The following is an 18,352-nucleotide window of genomic DNA, read 5'->3' on the forward strand; positions in this document are numbered from 1 at the left end:
TCTTCAGCTCCCTCCACAGATTTTCTATGGGATTAAGGTCTGGAGACTGGCTAGGCCACTCCAGGACCTTAATGTGCTTCTTCTTGAGCCTCTCCTTTGTTGCCTTGGCCGTGTGTTTTGGGTCATTGTCATGCTGGAATACCCATCCACAACCCATTTTCAATGCCCTGGCTGAGGGAAGGAGGTTCTCACCCAAGATTTGACGATACATGGCCCCGTCCATCGTCCCTTTGATGCGGTGAAGTTGTCCTGTCCCCTTAGCAGAAAAACACCCCCAAAGCATAATGTTTCCACCTCCATGTTTGACGGTGGGGATGGTGTTCTTGGGGTCAGCTCCATTTTGGTCTCATCTGACCACAACACTTTCACCAAGTTCTCCTCTGAATCATTCAGATGTTCATTGGCAAACTTCAGACGGGCATGTATATGTGCTTTCTTGAGCAGGGGGACCTTGCGGGCGCTGCAGGATTTCAGTCCTTCACGGCGTATTGTGTTACCAATTGTTTTCTATGGCCCCAGCTGCCTTGAGATCATTGACAAGATCCTCCTGTGTAGTTCTGGGCTGATTCCTCACCGTTCTCATGATCATTGCAACTCCACCAGGTGAGATCTTGAATGGAGCCCCAGGCTGAGGGAGATTGACAGTTAATCACACCAACTGTTGTCACCTTCTCACCAAGCTGCTTGGCGATGGTCTTGTAGCCCATTCCAGCCTTGTGTAGGTCTACAATCTTGTCCCTGACATCCTTGGAGAGCTCTTTGGCTTCTGTGGACAGGTGTCTTTTATACAGGTAACAAACTGAGATTAGGAGCACTCCCTTTAAGAGTGTGCTCCTAATCTCAGCTCGTTACCTGTATAAAAGACACCTGGGAGCCAGAAATCTTTCTGATTGAGAGGGGGTCAAATACTTATTTCCCTCATTACTATGCAAATCAATTTATCACATTTTTGACATGCGTTTTTCTCGATTATTTTGTTGTTATTCTGTCTCTCACTGTTAAAAAAAAACAACCATTAAAATTATAGACTGATCATTTCTTTGTCATTGGGCAAACATACAAAATCAGCAGGGGATCAAATACTTTTTTCCCTCACTGAATATATTTATTTTATTTTTCATTTTTAATCCCCCGTCCCCGCAGGAGGCCTTTTGCCTTTTGGTAGGCCATCATTGTAAATAAGAATTTGTTCTTAACTGACTTGCCGAGTTAAATAAAAATACTTATTAAAATGGGGTCCAGCAAAATTAAGGCAGTTTGACATTTTTTAAAACATTACAATACATTAACAACAGATTTCACAACATATTAAGTGTGTGCCCTCAGTCCCCTACTCTACTACCACATATCCACAACACAAAATCCATGTGTGCTTGTGTGTATAGGGCGTATGTTATCGTGTATTTGTATGCATGTGTCTGTGCCTATGTTTGTGTTGCTTCGCAGTCCCCGCTGTTCCATAAGGTGTATTTTTATCTGTTTTTTAAATCTGGCACAGACCCCCACTGATACACAGTCACAAGCCTCAGTCACACACATGCACAGTCGTCACACACAAAAGGAGATGGGTACCAAAAAAACACTCTCTCTCTCTCCTGACAATCCCAGCCATTGTTTCGACCAGCATAACACACTCACAGAGAAAAACAGACATGGTGTCTAGGGGGGTGATATCATCACAGGTTTTTCCCCACTGATTTTATACACACATATAGACTAGATACAGTATAGAATATCAGCTTTATCCTCACATTCTCATACATTTTACTCTATCATTTCATTCTTCCACCCCTCCATCCTTCCAGCTATCAGTATTCACTCAGCTGTCACAAACAGAGGTTAATGAGGAAGAAAGAAAAGGGGACATCAAGCGGTGTCAGCCAGTAGAAGGAGGGAGGGGGGGTGAAAGGATGGGAAGAGTAATGAAGGGATAACGGAGGGTTCATTTGGACTCACCTGAGTGCGTGGCACCATGGGGAAAAGGTTAAGGGTCGTGGGTCTCTTGGGCCGGTATATATCCATGGTTATTAGAGGGGGGTCCTCGGTTACTGGCAGGGGTGCTGTGGAAGATGGCTTAGATGACTCCTTGTCGTCACGGTAACCATCGGCCCCGTCGATCAGATCCAAATGGAGCATCTCCGCATGGAGTTGGCCGACAGCACCCAGCTCCACCTTTCCCACCACACTATTGGTCCCCCGCCTCACACAGCCCTGCAGGGATTGGACGATACTCACGTCAGTCAGTCCAGAGAGAGAGAAAGGCAACGGGAGCTACAAGCAGAGACACACAAAAGGAGATAAAGATTGAGAAAGAGACAGAGGAAATGGAACAAGATGAGAAGTAGAGGTAGACAGAGAGCAAGGGATGGAGGAAGGAGAAAATAGGGGGGATGGGGGATTGAGTTGGCCAATTAGAGGCTAATCTGACATCAGCCTGCACACTGTCACTGCCGACGCTAAGCCACTTATAACAGGGAGAGAAAAAGAGAGAGGGAATGAGCCAAATGGAGAGATCAAGGCAGAGAGACTATTCATAGCAGCAGTTTGTTTACTGATTGTATCTACATAAATGGATTGATGAATATGAATGCCACTACTTGTAGAGCTCAACATTACTCTTTCTCTGAGGTGCTGGAAATAACTGAATGTACACACACACACACACACACACACACACACACACACACACACACACACACACACACACACACACACACACACACACACACACCATTCTGTAAAATATTGTGCATTGTGGAGAAATGTTGTGGACAGGGAAATAATTGTATTTTTAATGGTATTGTAATTCCACCCCACAGAATACCGTGCTGTACCTTTTGCATGATATTGTTGTTTCTGGCTCATTTAGATATTTTGAGCCGCACTGCTTCTTGACATACTGCTTGCTTAACCCGGAAGCCAGCCGCACCAATGTGTCGGAGGAAACCCCATACAAGGACATCCCGGCCGGCCAAGCCCTCCCCTAACCCAGACGACGCTGGGCCATTTGTGCACCGCCTAATGGGTCTCCCGGTCGCGGCCGGCTGCGACACAGCCTGGGATCAAACCAGGGTCAGTAGTGACACCTCTAGCACTGCGATGCAGTGCCTTAGACCGCTGCGCCACTCGGGGGGCCTATATTGGGTCATGTTGAATTACTGTAAATGACTATGTCTACTCTACTCCTCTCACAGCCACCCCTCACTCCTAGTTCCCTCACTCCATTCCTACCTTGAAGTACCCATAAACATTCGTACTCTGCCTCAATCGGGGGAGCTGTCAGACCTTTCCCTCTCTCCATCTTCCTTTCCCCATAGTGGTGATTGATATGCCCTCAGGCAGTGGAGTCTAACCTTCCCCCCTTGTATTCTGGTATCAATGATGTGTTGCCCCTTGTTGCTAGGAGACCAGGAGCCTTAGCGACGGGGCAGGCAGTAGTTGGTAGTTGGTGGTATTCCTGCCCAACTAGATGCACAGGCATTGCATCAAGCAATGGTTGCGTGCCACGTCATTGACTACTCAGTCGGGCATCAGATAGCTATATCATATAATGTGGTTAGCTGACATCCAGCCGTTATGAGATCTGGCATGCGTCTGCAATGTAGTTGGGCAGGAACACCACCACAGCCTGAGGATCCTGATGCCTGGCATTGCATTGGCCAATCACCCGTTTTTTTTACACAGACATACTAGACATGAACATAAGATTTATATGCACAAATAACTAAGGTAGACTACAAAAGTATGTGGACACCTGCTCTTCAAACATCTCATTCCAAAATCATGGGCATTAATATGGAGTTGGTCCACCCTTTGCTGCTATAACAGCCTCCACTCTTCTGGGAAGGCTTTCCACTAGATGTTGGAACGTTGCTGTGGGGACTTGCTTCCATTCAGCCAGAAGAGCATTAGTGAGATCGGGCATAGATGTTGGGCGATTAGGCCTGGCTCGCAGTCGGCGTTCCAATTCATCCCAAAGGTGTCTGATGGGGTTGAGGTCAGGGCTCTGTGCAGGCCGGTCAGGTTCTTCCACACTGATCTCGACAAAACATTTCTCTATGGACCGCGCTTTGTGCACGGGGGCATTGTCATGCTCAAATAGGAAAGGGCCTTCCCCAAACTGTTGCCACAAAGTTGGAAGCACAGAATCGTCTAGAATGTAATTGTATGCTGTACCGTTAAGATTTCCTTTCACTGGAACTAAGGGGCATAGACTGAACCATGAAAAACAGCCCCAGCCCATTATTCTTCCTCAACCAAACTTTACAGTTGGCCCTATGCATTGGGGAAGGTAGCGTTCTCCTGGCATCCGCCAAACCTAGATTTGTCCGTCGGACTGCCAGATGTGGAAGCGTGATTCATCACTCCAGAGAACACGTTTCCACTGCTCCAAAGTCCAATGACAGCAAGCTTTACACCACGCCAGCAGACGTTTGGCATTGCGCATGGTGATCTTAGGCTTATGTGCGGCTGCTCAGCCATGGAAACCCATTTCATGAAGCTCCCAACTAACAGTTATTGTGCTGACGTTGCTTCCAGAGGCAGTTTGGAACTCGGTAGTGAGTGTTGCAACCGAGGACAGACAATTTGTACGCGCTATGCGATTCAGCACTCGCCGGTCCCGTTCTTTGAGCTTGTGTGGCCTACCACTTCGTGTTTGAGCCGGTGTTGCTCCTAGACCTTTCCACATTTGACCGGGGCAGCTCTAGCAGGGCAGAAATTTGACTTACTGACTTGTTGGAAAGGTGGTATCCTATGACCTTCAATAAGGTAATTCTACTGCCAATGTTTGTCTATGGAGATTGCATGGCTCTGTGCTCAATTTTATACACCTGTCAGCAATGGGTGTGGCTGAAATAGCCAAATCCACTAATTTGAAGGTGTGTCCACATACTTTTGTATCCTGTATGTGTATGACCAAACACAAGCTACATTTATTTTATTTTATTTTATTTAACTAGGCAAGTCAGTTAAGAACAAATTCTTATTTACAATGACGGCCTACACCGGCCAAACCCGGACGACGCTGGGCCAATTGTGCGCCGCCCTATGGGACTCCCAATCACGGCCGGTTGTGATACAGCCTGGAATCAAACCAGGGGGTCTGTAGTGACGCCTCAAGCACTGAGATGCAGTGCCTTGGACCGCTGCGCCACTCGGGAGCCCACATAAGGAAGGTTTATCTTCATAATGCTAGAAGGTTTTTGAAATAGAACATACCAGTTCTATTAATGGGTTCGAGTCCTGAATGCTGATTGGCTAACAGCGGTGGTATATCAGACCCTATACCACAGGTATGACAAAACATTTATTTGTACTGCTCTAATTAAGTTGGTAACCAGTTTATAATAGCAATAAGGCATCTTGGGGGTTTGTGGTATATGGCCAATATACCACGGCTAAGAGCTGTATCCAGGCACTCCGCGTTGCGTCATACATAAGAACAGGCCTTCGCCGTGGTATATTGGCCATATGCCACACCCCCTCAGGCCTTATTGCTTAATTCTATTATTACTTAATTCTATATAAACTGAACAGGCCTGGTGCTACTGCACTCTTTTACAACCTGTTTGTGTGTGTGTGTGTGTGTTCCAAAGCTGCATATAGTTTCAACAGTGAAGCTTGCAGTAGATGAGATAAAACTGTTACCATGGAGATAGGTTTCCTTGTCCATGTTTTGGTTGGCTCATGCACACCCACACACGCCCCCTCCCTCTCTCCTCCATCACCCCTCCCTCCCATGTTTCTCCTTCTCTTCAACTTCTCTGCTCCCTCCATCCTCCCTCCCTCCTTTATTTCTGCTCCCTCTCTCTCCCCCCTCATCTCCCCTCCCTTCATTTTGCTGTTTTCTTTAAAACATAGAGGTCTCTCTGAGGACCCTAACCCTAACACACACTCACTCACAGACCCGTCCATTATTGATGAGGTCAGATGCTTCCCACAATCCCCTGGGGCTATGAGCTCATCAATAAAGTCATCGCTCACTCTTCACAGACATAGCATCGAAGACAAGGATGAGTTTGTGTGCGCATGTTTCTTTGTGTTGGTTGGATGTGTTTCAATTATATATATATATATATATATTTATTTATCCTTTATTTCAGTGGTACTCATTTCTTTGGACACTCTTTCTCACTCCAAATGATCAAAGCCCTCAAATCCGTGAGCTAACATGGAAGTTAGCTCACAAATAGGAATTTAAGCACAAATAAGTTAAGCACAAAGAAGAATGATGAACTCCATAACAAATGCAAGCTCTCTGTTGAATAGGCAACTTTTTGCTACACTGCTAATATTGGCCCCTAGCTGTGTGATATATACAGTAGAATAAGACAAAAACTCTGTTGATGAGACAAGAAGAAAATACTCAGTTATTGTAGCAGGATATGTAGGACAAGTAAAACTATCTGAAAGCAGGAGTCTCAAACAAGAATGCATTTTTTTCCTGTCGTGCTCTGGGCCGAATAGATCAAATGGCTAGATAGGACACATTTATCTCCCCGAGACAGTAGGCTACCACATTTGTAACTGTAAGTAGGTATTTTGTTGAATCTGTTTGATATAATTAATTAAGCAGCCAATATTGCCAGTCAGTATGGGGCCAATATTAGCAGTCAGAATGAATTTGAGAAACGTTGCTTTGATAATAATAATTTTATGCTGACTTTGCTTCCCAACTCCAGTCCTCCAGTACCCCAACAGTACACATTATTGTTGTACCCTGGACAAACACAGATGCTAGATGTTAAAAGATTATGATATCAGAGCATTCAAGAATATAATTTGACTTTGTGACCCCCCAAACCTCCTTCTACGACCGATAGTGCAGCTCTCCCAAATCAAATAAAATCAAATGTTATTGGTCGCATACACATACAGTGGGGAAAAAAAGTATTTAGTCAGCCACCAATTGTGCAAGTTCTCCCACTTAAAAAGATGAGAGAGGCCTGTAATTTTCATCATAGGTGCACGTCAGCTATGACAGACAAAATGAGGGGAAAAAATCCAGAAGATCACATTGTAGGATTTTTAATGAATTTATTTGCAAATTATGGTGGAAAATAAGTATTTGGTCAATAACAAAAGTTTCTCAATACTTTGTTATATACCCTTTGTTGGCAATGACACAGGTCAAACGTATTCTGTAAGTCTTCACAAGGTTTTCACACACTGTTGCTGGTATTTTGGCCCATTCCTCCATGCAGATCTCCTCTAGAGCAGTGATGTTTTGGGGCTGTCGCTGGGCAACACAGACTTTCAACTCCCTCCAAAGATTTTCTATGGGGTTGAGATCTGGAGACTGGCTAGGCCACTCCAGGACCTTGAAATGCTTCTTACGAAGCCACTCCTTCGTTGCCCGGGCGGTGTGTTTGGGATCATTGTCATGCTGAAAGACCCAGCCACGTTTCATCTTCAATGCCCTTGCTGATGGAAGGAGGTTTTCACTCAAAATCTCACGATACATGGCCCCATTCATTCTTTCCTTTACACGGATCAGTCGTCCTGGTCCCTTTGCAGAAAACAGCCCCAAAGCATGATGTTTCCACCCCCATGCTTCACAGTAGGTATGGTGTTCTTTGGATGCAACTCAGCATTCTTTGTCCTCCAAAAACGACGAGTTGAGTTTTTACCAAAAAGTTATATTTTGGTTTCATCTGACCATATGACATTCTCCCAATCCTCTTCTGGATCATCCAAATGCACTCTAGCAAACTTCAGACGGGCCTGGACATGTACTGGCTTAAGCAGGGGGACACGTCTGGCACTGCAGGATTTGAGTCCCTGGCGGCGTAGTGTGTTACTGATGGTAGGCTTTGTTACTTTGGTCCCAGCTCTCTGCAGGTCATTCACTAGGTCCCCCGTGTGGTTCTGGGATTTTTGCTCACCGTTCTTGTGATCATTTTGACCCCACGGGGTGAGATCTTGCGTGGAGCCCCAGATCGAGGGAGATTATCAGTGGTCTTGTATGTCTTCCATTTCCTAATAAATGCTCCCACAGTTGATTTCTTCAAACCAAGCTGCTTACCTATTGCAGATTCAGTCTTCCCAGCCTGGTGCAGGTCTACAATTTTGTTTCTGGTGTCCTTTGACAGCTCTTTGGTCTTGGCCATAGTGGAGTTTGGAGTGTGACTGTTTGAGGTTGTGGACAGGTGTCTTTTATACTGATAACACGTTCAAACAGGTGCCGTTAATACAGGTAACGAGTGGAGGACAGAGGAGCCTCTTAAAGAAGAAGTTACAGGTCTGTGAGAGCCAGAAATCTTGCTTGTTTGTAGGTGACCAAATACTTATTTTCCACCATAATTTGCAAATAAATTCATTAAAAATCCTACAATGTGATTTTCTGGAGAAAAAAAATCTTAATTTGTCTGTCATAGTTGACGTGTACCTATGATGAAAATAACAAGCCTCTCTCATCTTTTTAAGTGGGACAACTTGCACAATTGGTGGCTGACTAAATACTTTTTTCCCCCACTGTATTTAGTAGATGTTCATATGGATGTAGTGAAAAGCTTGTGTTCCTAGCTCCAACAGGCAGTAATATTTAACAATACACAACAATACACACAAATCTAAAAGTAAAATAATGGAATTAAGAAATATATAAATATTAGGACGAGCATAAACATACAGTACAAGTCAAAAGTATGGACACACCTACTCATTCAAGGGTTTTTCTTTATTTTTACTATTTTCTACATTGTAGAATAATAGTGAAGACATCAAAACTATGAAATAACACATATGGAATGATGTAGTAACCAGAAAAGTGTTAAACAAACCAAAACATATTTTTTATTTGAGATTCTTCAAAGAGTAACCCTTTGCCTTGATGACAGCATTGCACACTCTTGGCATTCTCTCAACCAGCTTCATGAGGTAGTCACCTGGAATGCATTTCAATTAACAGGTGTGCCTTTTTAAAAGTTAATTTGTGGAATTTTTCTCCTTCTTAATGCGTTTGAGCCAATCAGTTGTGGTATGAAAAGGTAGGGGGTGTATACAGAAGATAGCCCTATTTGGTAAAAACCAAGTCCATATTATGGCAAGAACAGCTCAAATAAGCAAAGAGAAATGACAGTCCATCATTACTTTAAGACATGAAGGTCAGTCAATCCAGAACATTTCAAGAACTTTGAAAGTTTCTTCAAGTGCAGTCGCAAAAACCATCAAGTGCTATGATGAAACTGGCTCTCATGAGGACCACCACAGGAATGGAAGACCCAGAGTTACCTCTGCTGCAGAGGATACGTTCATTAGCGTTAACAGCCTCCGAAATTGCAGCCCAAATAAATGCATCACAGAGTTCAACGAACAGACACATCTCAATATCAACTGTTCAGAGGAGACTGTGTGAATCAGGCCTTCATGGTCGAATTTCTGCAAAGAAACCACTACTAAAATGACACCAATAAAAAGAAGAGACCTGCTTGGGCCAAGAAACACGAGCAATGGACATTAGACCGGTGGAAATTTGTCCTATGGTCTGGAGTCCAAATTGGAGATTTTTGGTTCAAACCGCTGTGTCTTTGTGAGACATGGTGTGGGTGAATGGATGATCTCCGCATGTGTAGATACCACAGTAAAGCATGGAGGAGGTGGTGTTATGGTGTGGGGGTGCTTTGCTGGTGACACTGTCTGTGATTTATTTTGAATTCAAGGCACACTTAACCAGCATGGCCACCACAGCATTCTACAGCGCTACGCCATCCCATCTGGTTTGGGCTTAGTGGGACTATCAATTGTTTTTCAACAGGACAATGACCCAACACACATCCAGGCTGTGTAAGGGCTATTTTACAAAGAAGAAGAGTGATGGAGTGTTGCATCAGATGACCTGGCCTCCACAATTCCCCGACCTCAACCCAATTGAGATGGTTTGGGATGAGTCGGACGGCAGAGTGAAGGATAAGCAGCCAACAAGTGCTCAGCATATGTGGGAACTCCTTCAAGACTGTTGGAAAAGCATTCCAGTCCATTCAGAAAGTATTCAGACCCCTTCACTTTTTCCGCATTTTGTTAAGTTACAGCCTTGTTCTAAAAATTGATTTTTTTTTAAATCCTCATCAATCTACACACAATACCCCATAATGACAAAGCGAAAACAGGTTTTTAGAAATGTTTGCAAATATATTAGAAATTACAAACAGAAATACCTTATTTACGTAAGTATTCAGACCTTTTATTGCTTTATTTAGACAGGTAAGCCTTTACATAGTCAGGGTATAGTTTATCATCCAGTCAGGCCCATGTGGCCTGTGTTTCTGTAATAGTGTAGATACAGTAATGAAATAATCAGATTATCCAGAAGTCCTCACTTCTTCTTATGTAACAGTGGGTGTTTCTCAAAATGCATACTACCATGCTCCAAGCATGCAAATTGGAGCACGCAAACGGTTGGAGTATGAATCCAAATCAAATTATGTGAAACGGAGCACGTAGGGCACTTCTTGGAAGCGTACTTCATTTGTACACATTTCAAAGCATGCATTGATGGCGTCTGTGGTCGAGCTGAAGCGAGAGGAAATAAACTGACTTTGGAATGAAATGTTGCCCATTCACATCTTATATGTTTCCTGACTACAATAGTTTATCTCGATACGTTAATAAATACATTCTGTGTTCAATTAGGCATATTTAACTGCCTAGAATACCCACTGTAGTGTCATAGATCGCAGGTTAACTGATGAAGAATTGGTAGCTAGCTATCTACCCACAAAGAATTTGTAGCTAACATTGGCCATTGCATACTTTCATTTGGACTCATACTCCGACCGTTGCGCGCCACAATTTGCGTGCTAGGCCCTAGTGCACAATGGCATGCCCGTCTTTAGCCACGCTGTGGGGTGGGGCTATTGTGGGATGAGTCATCAAGCTCCCCACTGGGCACAAACTGGTTAAATCAACATTGTTTCAACATCATTTGTCAATGTATTGTGGTGTGGAATCTGCATGTAAAATACATTTGATTTCCAAAAAGTCATTGTTTTGAGGGTGAAATTTCAACCACAGGATTATGTCATCATGTTAACCAATTTTCAATTTAGACAAACCTTGTAAAAAATATGTTGAATTTGTACCTTTGAAACAACGTCAGATCTTCAACGTTATCACTATCAGAAAAATAACAATAGGCTGGGCAGCACCTCCTACTGGAGAATTTATCCCTTTGATCGCCCATCCAGCGTTTTAACCAAACCCAGACATGCTTAGCTTTGATATTTGTCACTGACTACTACCAATGTTCTATAGTGAAAGTAATCGTTGAGAGATCTCCACTTAAAAACAAAATGTATTCACTTTTGTTATCGAAGTCATTCCAAAGGGTACTCTCTCAAAAATAGTGCTAGTTAGTACCAAAAAAAGGTTCTTAATTTTGTCCCTGTAGGGGAACCCTTTTCTGGGCTGTGGAGGTCCTTTTTATATCAGTTATTTGAATAACCCTTTGTATAACCATTTGTATAGTTCTTCATTACACTGTTAGAACCAGAAGGTTCTTCATTACACTGTTAAACATTTCCCGGCTACTGGTTGCAGTGAAATTACAGTAAATATACAAAAAGTAAGGGCTGAATTCAATTAGTATCGCCGAAGTATTGCGGAAGATCTGGATTAAAATGTAAAGGTATTTTCCGATTGAGCCATTATATGCACCATTTACGTTTGTTTACCGTGAATTTAGTCTCCGCAATCGCGGGAACATTGCCTTTAATTGTCAATCGCGCTATAAAGTGGATCTTCAGTGCTATTGATTGAATGGAGCCCCTAACTGTATTTTTTGAAAATGATAAAATGCTGCTATATTCTGATTACTTGGGAGTGAACCTCACTTGTGATTTGAACTCACACCCTCTTGGTTGCCAGCAACCTGCATTTCCTGCTATGCCACCGGGTCTGTGGGTATGATAGAGATTGTAAAAATATTATAACTAAGGGTGAAAATTTTGATTTGAATAAATTGGCACGAAACAAAATATATGTATTCAAAACCACAGATTCTGTAATTTGTCACCCCTTTTGGGTGCCATGTAGAACCCTTAGATTTTTTTTAGAACCATCTCACAAGGAACCCTAGATGGGTTCTTAGTTTTTTTTCCCCTGAAGTGGAACCCAATTGGGTTCTACGTAGAACCTTCTCATGAAGAACCCTCTGTTTCCATGGGTTTGTCATCTGTCCCTATGAGGGAACCCTTTTGGATGCCACACAGAACCTTTTGATTTGTCTCTGTAAGGGAACCCTTTTGAGTTTAATTTAGAATCCTCTCATGAAGAACCTCTGGTTCCAGGTATAACCAATGACAGGTTCCACAGTTATACTTATTGGATGCTTCAGACGTGCTTATGGCACACACTATTAGGTACTCACATGGTACTGGTGTGCACAAAATCATCTAGTATAATGGTACATTTTGTTACCCAATATATTCAATATAAGGTACAATCATTACGTGGGAGGCAATGTGCTGGCGGGGGCTCATTAGCATATTTGGGAGGAATGGTCTAAAATATGTTGTATTTATGCTAACCATTAGCGGAAGTGTTCATAAAGTGGAAGCCTTCATAAAGTATTTACACCCCTTAACTTTTTCCACATTTTGTTGTGTAACAGCCTGAATTGAAAATGTATTACATTGAGATGTAGACACAATACCCCATAATATCAAAGTGGATGTTTTATTTGTCTTTGTTTTTAAACAAATTGATAAAAAATGAATGGCTGAAATCTCTTGAGTCAATAAGTATTTAATCCCTTTGTTATGGCAAGCCTAAATAAGTACAGGAGTAAACATTTGCTTAAGTCACATAATAAGTTGCATGGACTCACTGTGTGCAGTAGTAGTGGTTACAATTATGTTTTACTGATTACCCGATCTTTGTACCACACATACAAATATCTGTAAGGTTCTTCAGTCGAGAAGTGAATTTCAAGCACAGATTCAACCTCAAAAACCAGGGAGGTTTTCCAATGTCTTGCAAAGAAGGGCACCTATTGATAGATGGGTGAAAATGAAAAAAGCAGACACTGATTATCCCTTTGAGCATGGTGAAGTTATCAATTATATCAATACAGCCAGTCACTGCAAAGATACAGGCGTCCTTCCTAACTCATTTTACGGAGAGGAAGGAAACCGCTCTGGGATTTCACCATGAGGCAAATGGTGATTTTAAAACAGTTACAGAGTTTAATGGCTGTGATAGGAGAAAACTGAGGATGGATCAACAACATTGTAGTTACTCTACAAAACTGACCTAAATGACAGCGTGAAAAGAAGGAAGCCTGTACAGAATAAAAATATTCCAAAACATGCATCCTGTTTGCAAAAAGGCAAGGCAAATAAGTCTGGCTGCATAACCGATTGGCAAACGTATTGCAAATTGAGAAATCATGTGACTAAACTGAATAAAAAGAAGAAGAAACAACACTATGAAACAAGGATAAATGACATAAAGAATGATAGTAAAAAGCTTTGGAGCACCAATTAAATTTTGGGGAAAAAAGGCAAACTCAGCTCCATCATTCATTGAATCAGATGGCTCATTCATCACAAAACCAACTGATATTGCAAAATACTTTAATGATATTTTCATTGGCAAAATTAGCAAACTTAGGCATGACATGCCAAAAAGAATTGCTGACACTACACATCCAAGTATATCTGATCAAATTATGAAAGACAAGCATTGTAATTTTGAATTATGTAAAGTGAGTGTGGAAGAGGTGAAAACATTATTTCTGTCTATTAACAATGACAAGCCACCGGGGTCTGACAACTTGGATGGAAAATTACTGAGGATAATAGCGGACGATATTGCCACTCCTATTTGCCATATTTTCAATTTAAGCCTACTAGAATGTATGTGCCCCAAGGCTTGGAGGGAAGCAAAAGTTATTCCGCTACCTAAAAATAGTAAAGCCCCCTTTACTGGCTCAAATAGCCGACCAATTAGCCTGTTACCAACCCTTAGTAAACTATTGGAAAAAAATGTGTTTGACCAGATACAGTGCTATTTTACAGTAAACAAATTGACAACAAACTTTCAGCATGCTTATAGAGAAGGACATTCAACAAACACAGCAGTTACACAAATGACTGATAATTGGCTGAGAGAAATCGATGATAAAAAGGTTGTGGGGGCTCTCTTGTTAGACTTCAGTGAGGCTTTTGACATTATCGATCATAGTCTGCTGCTGGAAAACCTATGTGTTATGGCTTTAAACCCCCTGCTATAATGTGGATAAAGACTTACTTGTGTAACAGAACAAAGAGGGTGTTCTTTAAATAAAATTAAAAAATAAAATAAAATAAAAAATAACACAATAAAATAACAATAACGAGGCTATGTACAGTGGGGAAAAAAAGTATTTAGTCAGCCACCAATTGTGCAAGTTCTCCTACTTAAAAAGATGAGAGAGGCCTGTAATTTTCATCATAGGTACACGTTAACTATGACAGACAAAATGAGAAGAAGAGAAATCCAGAAAATCACATGGTAGGATTTTTTATGAATTTATTTGCAAATTATGGTGGAAAATAAGTATTTGGTCAATAACAAAAGTTTCTCAATACTTTGTTATATACCCTTTGTTGGCAATGACACAGGTCAAACGTTTTCTTTAAGTCTTCACAAGGTTTTCACACACTGTTGCTGGTATTTTGGCCCATTCCTCCATGCAGATCTCCTCTAGAGTAGTGATGTTTTGGGGCTGTCACTGGGCAACACGGACTTTCAACTCCCTCCAAAGATTTTCTATGGGGTTGAGATCTGGAGACTGGCTAGGCCACTCCAGGACCTTGAAATGCTTCTTACGAAGCCACTTCTTCGTTGCCCGGGCGGTGTGTTTGGGATCATTGTCATGCTGAAAGACCCAGCCACGTTTCATCTTCAATGCCCTTGCTGATGGAAGGAGGTTTTCACTCAAAATCTCACGATACATGGCCCCATTCATTTTTTCCATTACACGGATCAGTCGTCCTGGTCCCTTTGCAGAAAAACAGGCCCAAAGCATGATGTTTCCACCCCCATGCTTCACAGTAGGTATGGTGTTCTTTGGATGCAACTCAGCATTCTTTGTCCTCCAAACACGACGAGTTGAGTTTTTACCAAAAAGTTCTATTTTGGTTTCATTTGACCATATGACATTCTCCCAATCCTCTTCTGGATCATCCAAATGCACTCTAGCAAACTTCAGACGGGCCTGGACATGTACTGGCTTAAGCAGGGGGACACGTCTGGCACTGCAGGATTTGAGTCCCTGGCGGCGTAGTGTGTTACTGATGGTAGGCTTTGTTACTTTGGTCCCAGCTCTCTGCAGGTCATTCACTAGGTCCCCCCGTGTGGTTCTGGGATTTTTGCTCACCGTTCTTGTGATCATTTTGACCCCACGGGGTGAGATCTTGCGTGGAGCCCCAGATCGAGGGAGATTATCAGTGGTCTTGTATGTCTTCCATTTCCTAATAATTGCTCCCACAGTTGATTTCTCCCGAGTGGCGCAGTGGTCTAAGGCACTGCATCGCAGTGCTAGCTGTGCCACTAGAGATCCTGGTTCGAATCCAGGCTCTGTCGTAGCCGGCCGCGACCGGGAAACCCATGGGGCGGCGCACAATTGGCCCAGCGTCGTCCAGGGTAGGGGAGGGAATGGCCAGCAGGGGATGTAGCTCAGTTGGTAGAGCATGGCGTTTGCAACGCCAGGGTTGTGGGTTCGATAAAATAATGTATGCGCTAACTGTAAGTCGCTCTGGATAAGAGCGTCTGCTAAATGACTAAAAATGTTTGTTTTTTTTAAAATTCTTCAAACCAAGCTGCTTACCTATTGCAGATTCAGTCTTCCCAGCCTGGTGCAGGTCTACAATTTTGTTTCTGGTGTCCTTTGACAGCTCTTTGGTCTTGGCCATAGTGGAGTTTGGAGTGTGACTGTTTGAGGTTGTGGACAGGTGTCTTTTATACTGATAACAAGTTCAAACAGGTGCCATTAATATAGGTAATGAGTGGAGGACAGAGGAGCCTCTTGAAGAAGAAGTTACAGGTCTGTGAGAGTCAGAAATCTTGCTTGTTTGTAGGTGACCAAATACTTATTTTCCACCATAATCTGCAAATATATTCATAAAAAATCCTACAATGTGATTTTCTGGAGAAAAAAATTCTCAATATGTCTGTCATAGTTGACGTGTACCTATGATGAAAATTACAGGCCTCTCTCATCTTTTTAAGTGGGAGAACTTGCACAATTGGTGGCTGACTAAATACTTTTTTTCCCCACTGTGCGGGGTACAGGTTAGTCTAGGTAATTTGTACATGTAGGTAGGGGGGGGGGAATGTATCAATGTAAATAGTCCGGGTGGCCATTTGATTAATTAAACATACGCCTCACAAGTCCTCAACTGGCAGCTTCATTAAATAGTACACGCAAAACACCAGTCTTAACGTCAACAGTGAAGAGGCGACTCCGGGATGCTGACCTTCTAGGCAGAGTTGCAAAGAAACATACGTATCTCAGACTGCCCATCTTTATCTTTTCTTTTTATTAGCCAGTCTGATATATGGCTTTTTCTTTGCAAGGTGGTATACTCCTCGATGCCATTGGATGAATCCAGGAACATATTTCAGTCTGTGCTAGCAAAACAGTCCTGTAGCGTAGCATCCGTGTTATCTGACCACTTTCGTATTAAGCGAGTCACTGGTACTTCCTGCTTTTGTCTTCACTAAATTGGCAACAAGATTGCTAGCCAGCTGTGAACCAACTAACCAATCAGACGATTTATACACATTCATCATTACTACCAAAACACAAACAGAGAGTGTGTTAGCTATATCGACAATTCTATGTTTAGTAAAAAATGGTTTTCCAGAAAAGGGTGGAAGAGATGGCTACCAGATTGAGTTACTTTTATTTGTTAATGTTAGCTAGCTTATGTTAGCTAACGTTAGTCAAAGATAGAAGAAACAAAAAAATTTAATTTGCTGAAGTTAGCTACCAGTCTAGCTTTGACTACCATGGCATAGGCGAAAGTGATTGGCAATGTGTATCCAAAAGATAGCTAACTAGCTATATGATTTAGCTGATGACTTTCAGAGTTCAATACAGGACTGTAACGTAAGCTAGCTAGCTAACTTACCGTGTCCAGCTAGGATAGCAAGCTAGCTAACGTTATGTTACCTCAAATTGAGAATCTTCTGTTTTACTATGAAGAAAAGAAAACATGGTATCGCATCACTTCTCAGCTGTCGTCGAAATGGATTCCCCATCCGTTCAGCCTGAAAATCCCTCTGATATTTGGTCACCGTAAGCATCATTCTTGATAGCTGCAAGCCATTAACACCATAGGGGTACATTTCTGGTAGGTAGAATGGTGAAAGATAACTAATTTTAGCACTTTTTTGTAATTCGCTCAGCCAGACACAGAACACCACACAGGTATGATGACAAACGTTAGTGAAAAAAGTGTTTTTATTAAATCTTGCCTAGAAAAGTTCTGAGATTACTGTGTGTTGGTCGTTCGAAGTAAACAATGCCATCAACCAAGTTTGTGGGCATGCCCCATCTACCTAGCGGGGCTGTATCTGCATTCACTATGAATACTGGACTTTGTAGTTCACTATTTGCAGACAAATACACAGAAAGACGAAACGTCTCAATTCTGCCAGTGAAATTAAAATGCGCTCGTTCTAGCTTGTGGTTTGGATAATGTTGATGTTTATGACAAAAAACATAATGTTGTTAATATAGTAATGAATATTTGCCCTGTCAGAGCCAGGGTGACATTTCCCTTTAAGGCTATCTTACAAACTAATGTAACAGTATGTATTGAACGTTAAAATGAGTAACACTTCCATGGCCATATTTTGAGGTTACTGTTACTATAAATCTTCTTTTGTAATCATGTTCAAGATCACAAGTCTGTGGAGATCTTCACAATTGCTATAATCTGCCCAGAATCTTGAAAAGGCATTGATTACTTGCAGCATGTACTTGTACTTGTAATGTAATCTCAACTGCAATCCAGATCATGTGGTTGCGCTATTAGTAAATAAACCAAATATCTGACATATTCCCATTTGAGCTTTAGGTGACAAGTAAACATTTGGAATTCAACTAACTTTAGGCTGTCTTTTTGAGCGTGTGAATATGTGACCCGTTAGAGATAGCTGGGCATGTGTCACACTTCACTACTTCACAGGAGAGGCATTTGAACATTAAAACGTTTTTTCATCAAAATTCGTTTTTTTGCAGAAATGCCTTCTTGAACATGTGCATTTTCATGTGTGTTAATAACAAACTCATATATAATCTTTAAATATAAATAAAATGTGAAATCACAAAGCTGTTTAGACACGGAGAAAATGCAGAATC

At 42.0% G+C, this 18,352-nt stretch overlaps 1 protein-coding gene across 2 annotated transcripts in view; it reads right to left on the reverse strand.

The window, feature by feature from the left end:
* LOC121580061 (C-Jun-amino-terminal kinase-interacting protein 1-like) overlaps positions 1 to 18,352 on the reverse strand; it is a 123,413-nt gene that overhangs the window by 67,852 nt on the left and 37,209 nt on the right. Inside the window, exon 3 of one of the 2 annotated variants that reach the window (XM_045208826.1) lies at positions 1,957 to 2,211. In XM_045208826.1, the coding sequence (XP_045064761.1) occupies positions 1,957 to 2,211 (255 nt within the window). Of the gene's footprint in view, positions 1 to 1,956; positions 2,272 to 18,352 lie in introns of both variants that reach the window. The other variant, XM_045208816.1, reaches the window with a different exon arrangement.

The sequence above is a fragment of the Coregonus clupeaformis genome, chromosome 3, assembly GCF_020615455.1.
Source record: "Coregonus clupeaformis isolate EN_2021a chromosome 3, ASM2061545v1, whole genome shotgun sequence".
NCBI lineage: Eukaryota > Metazoa > Chordata > Actinopteri > Salmoniformes > Salmonidae > Coregonus > Coregonus clupeaformis.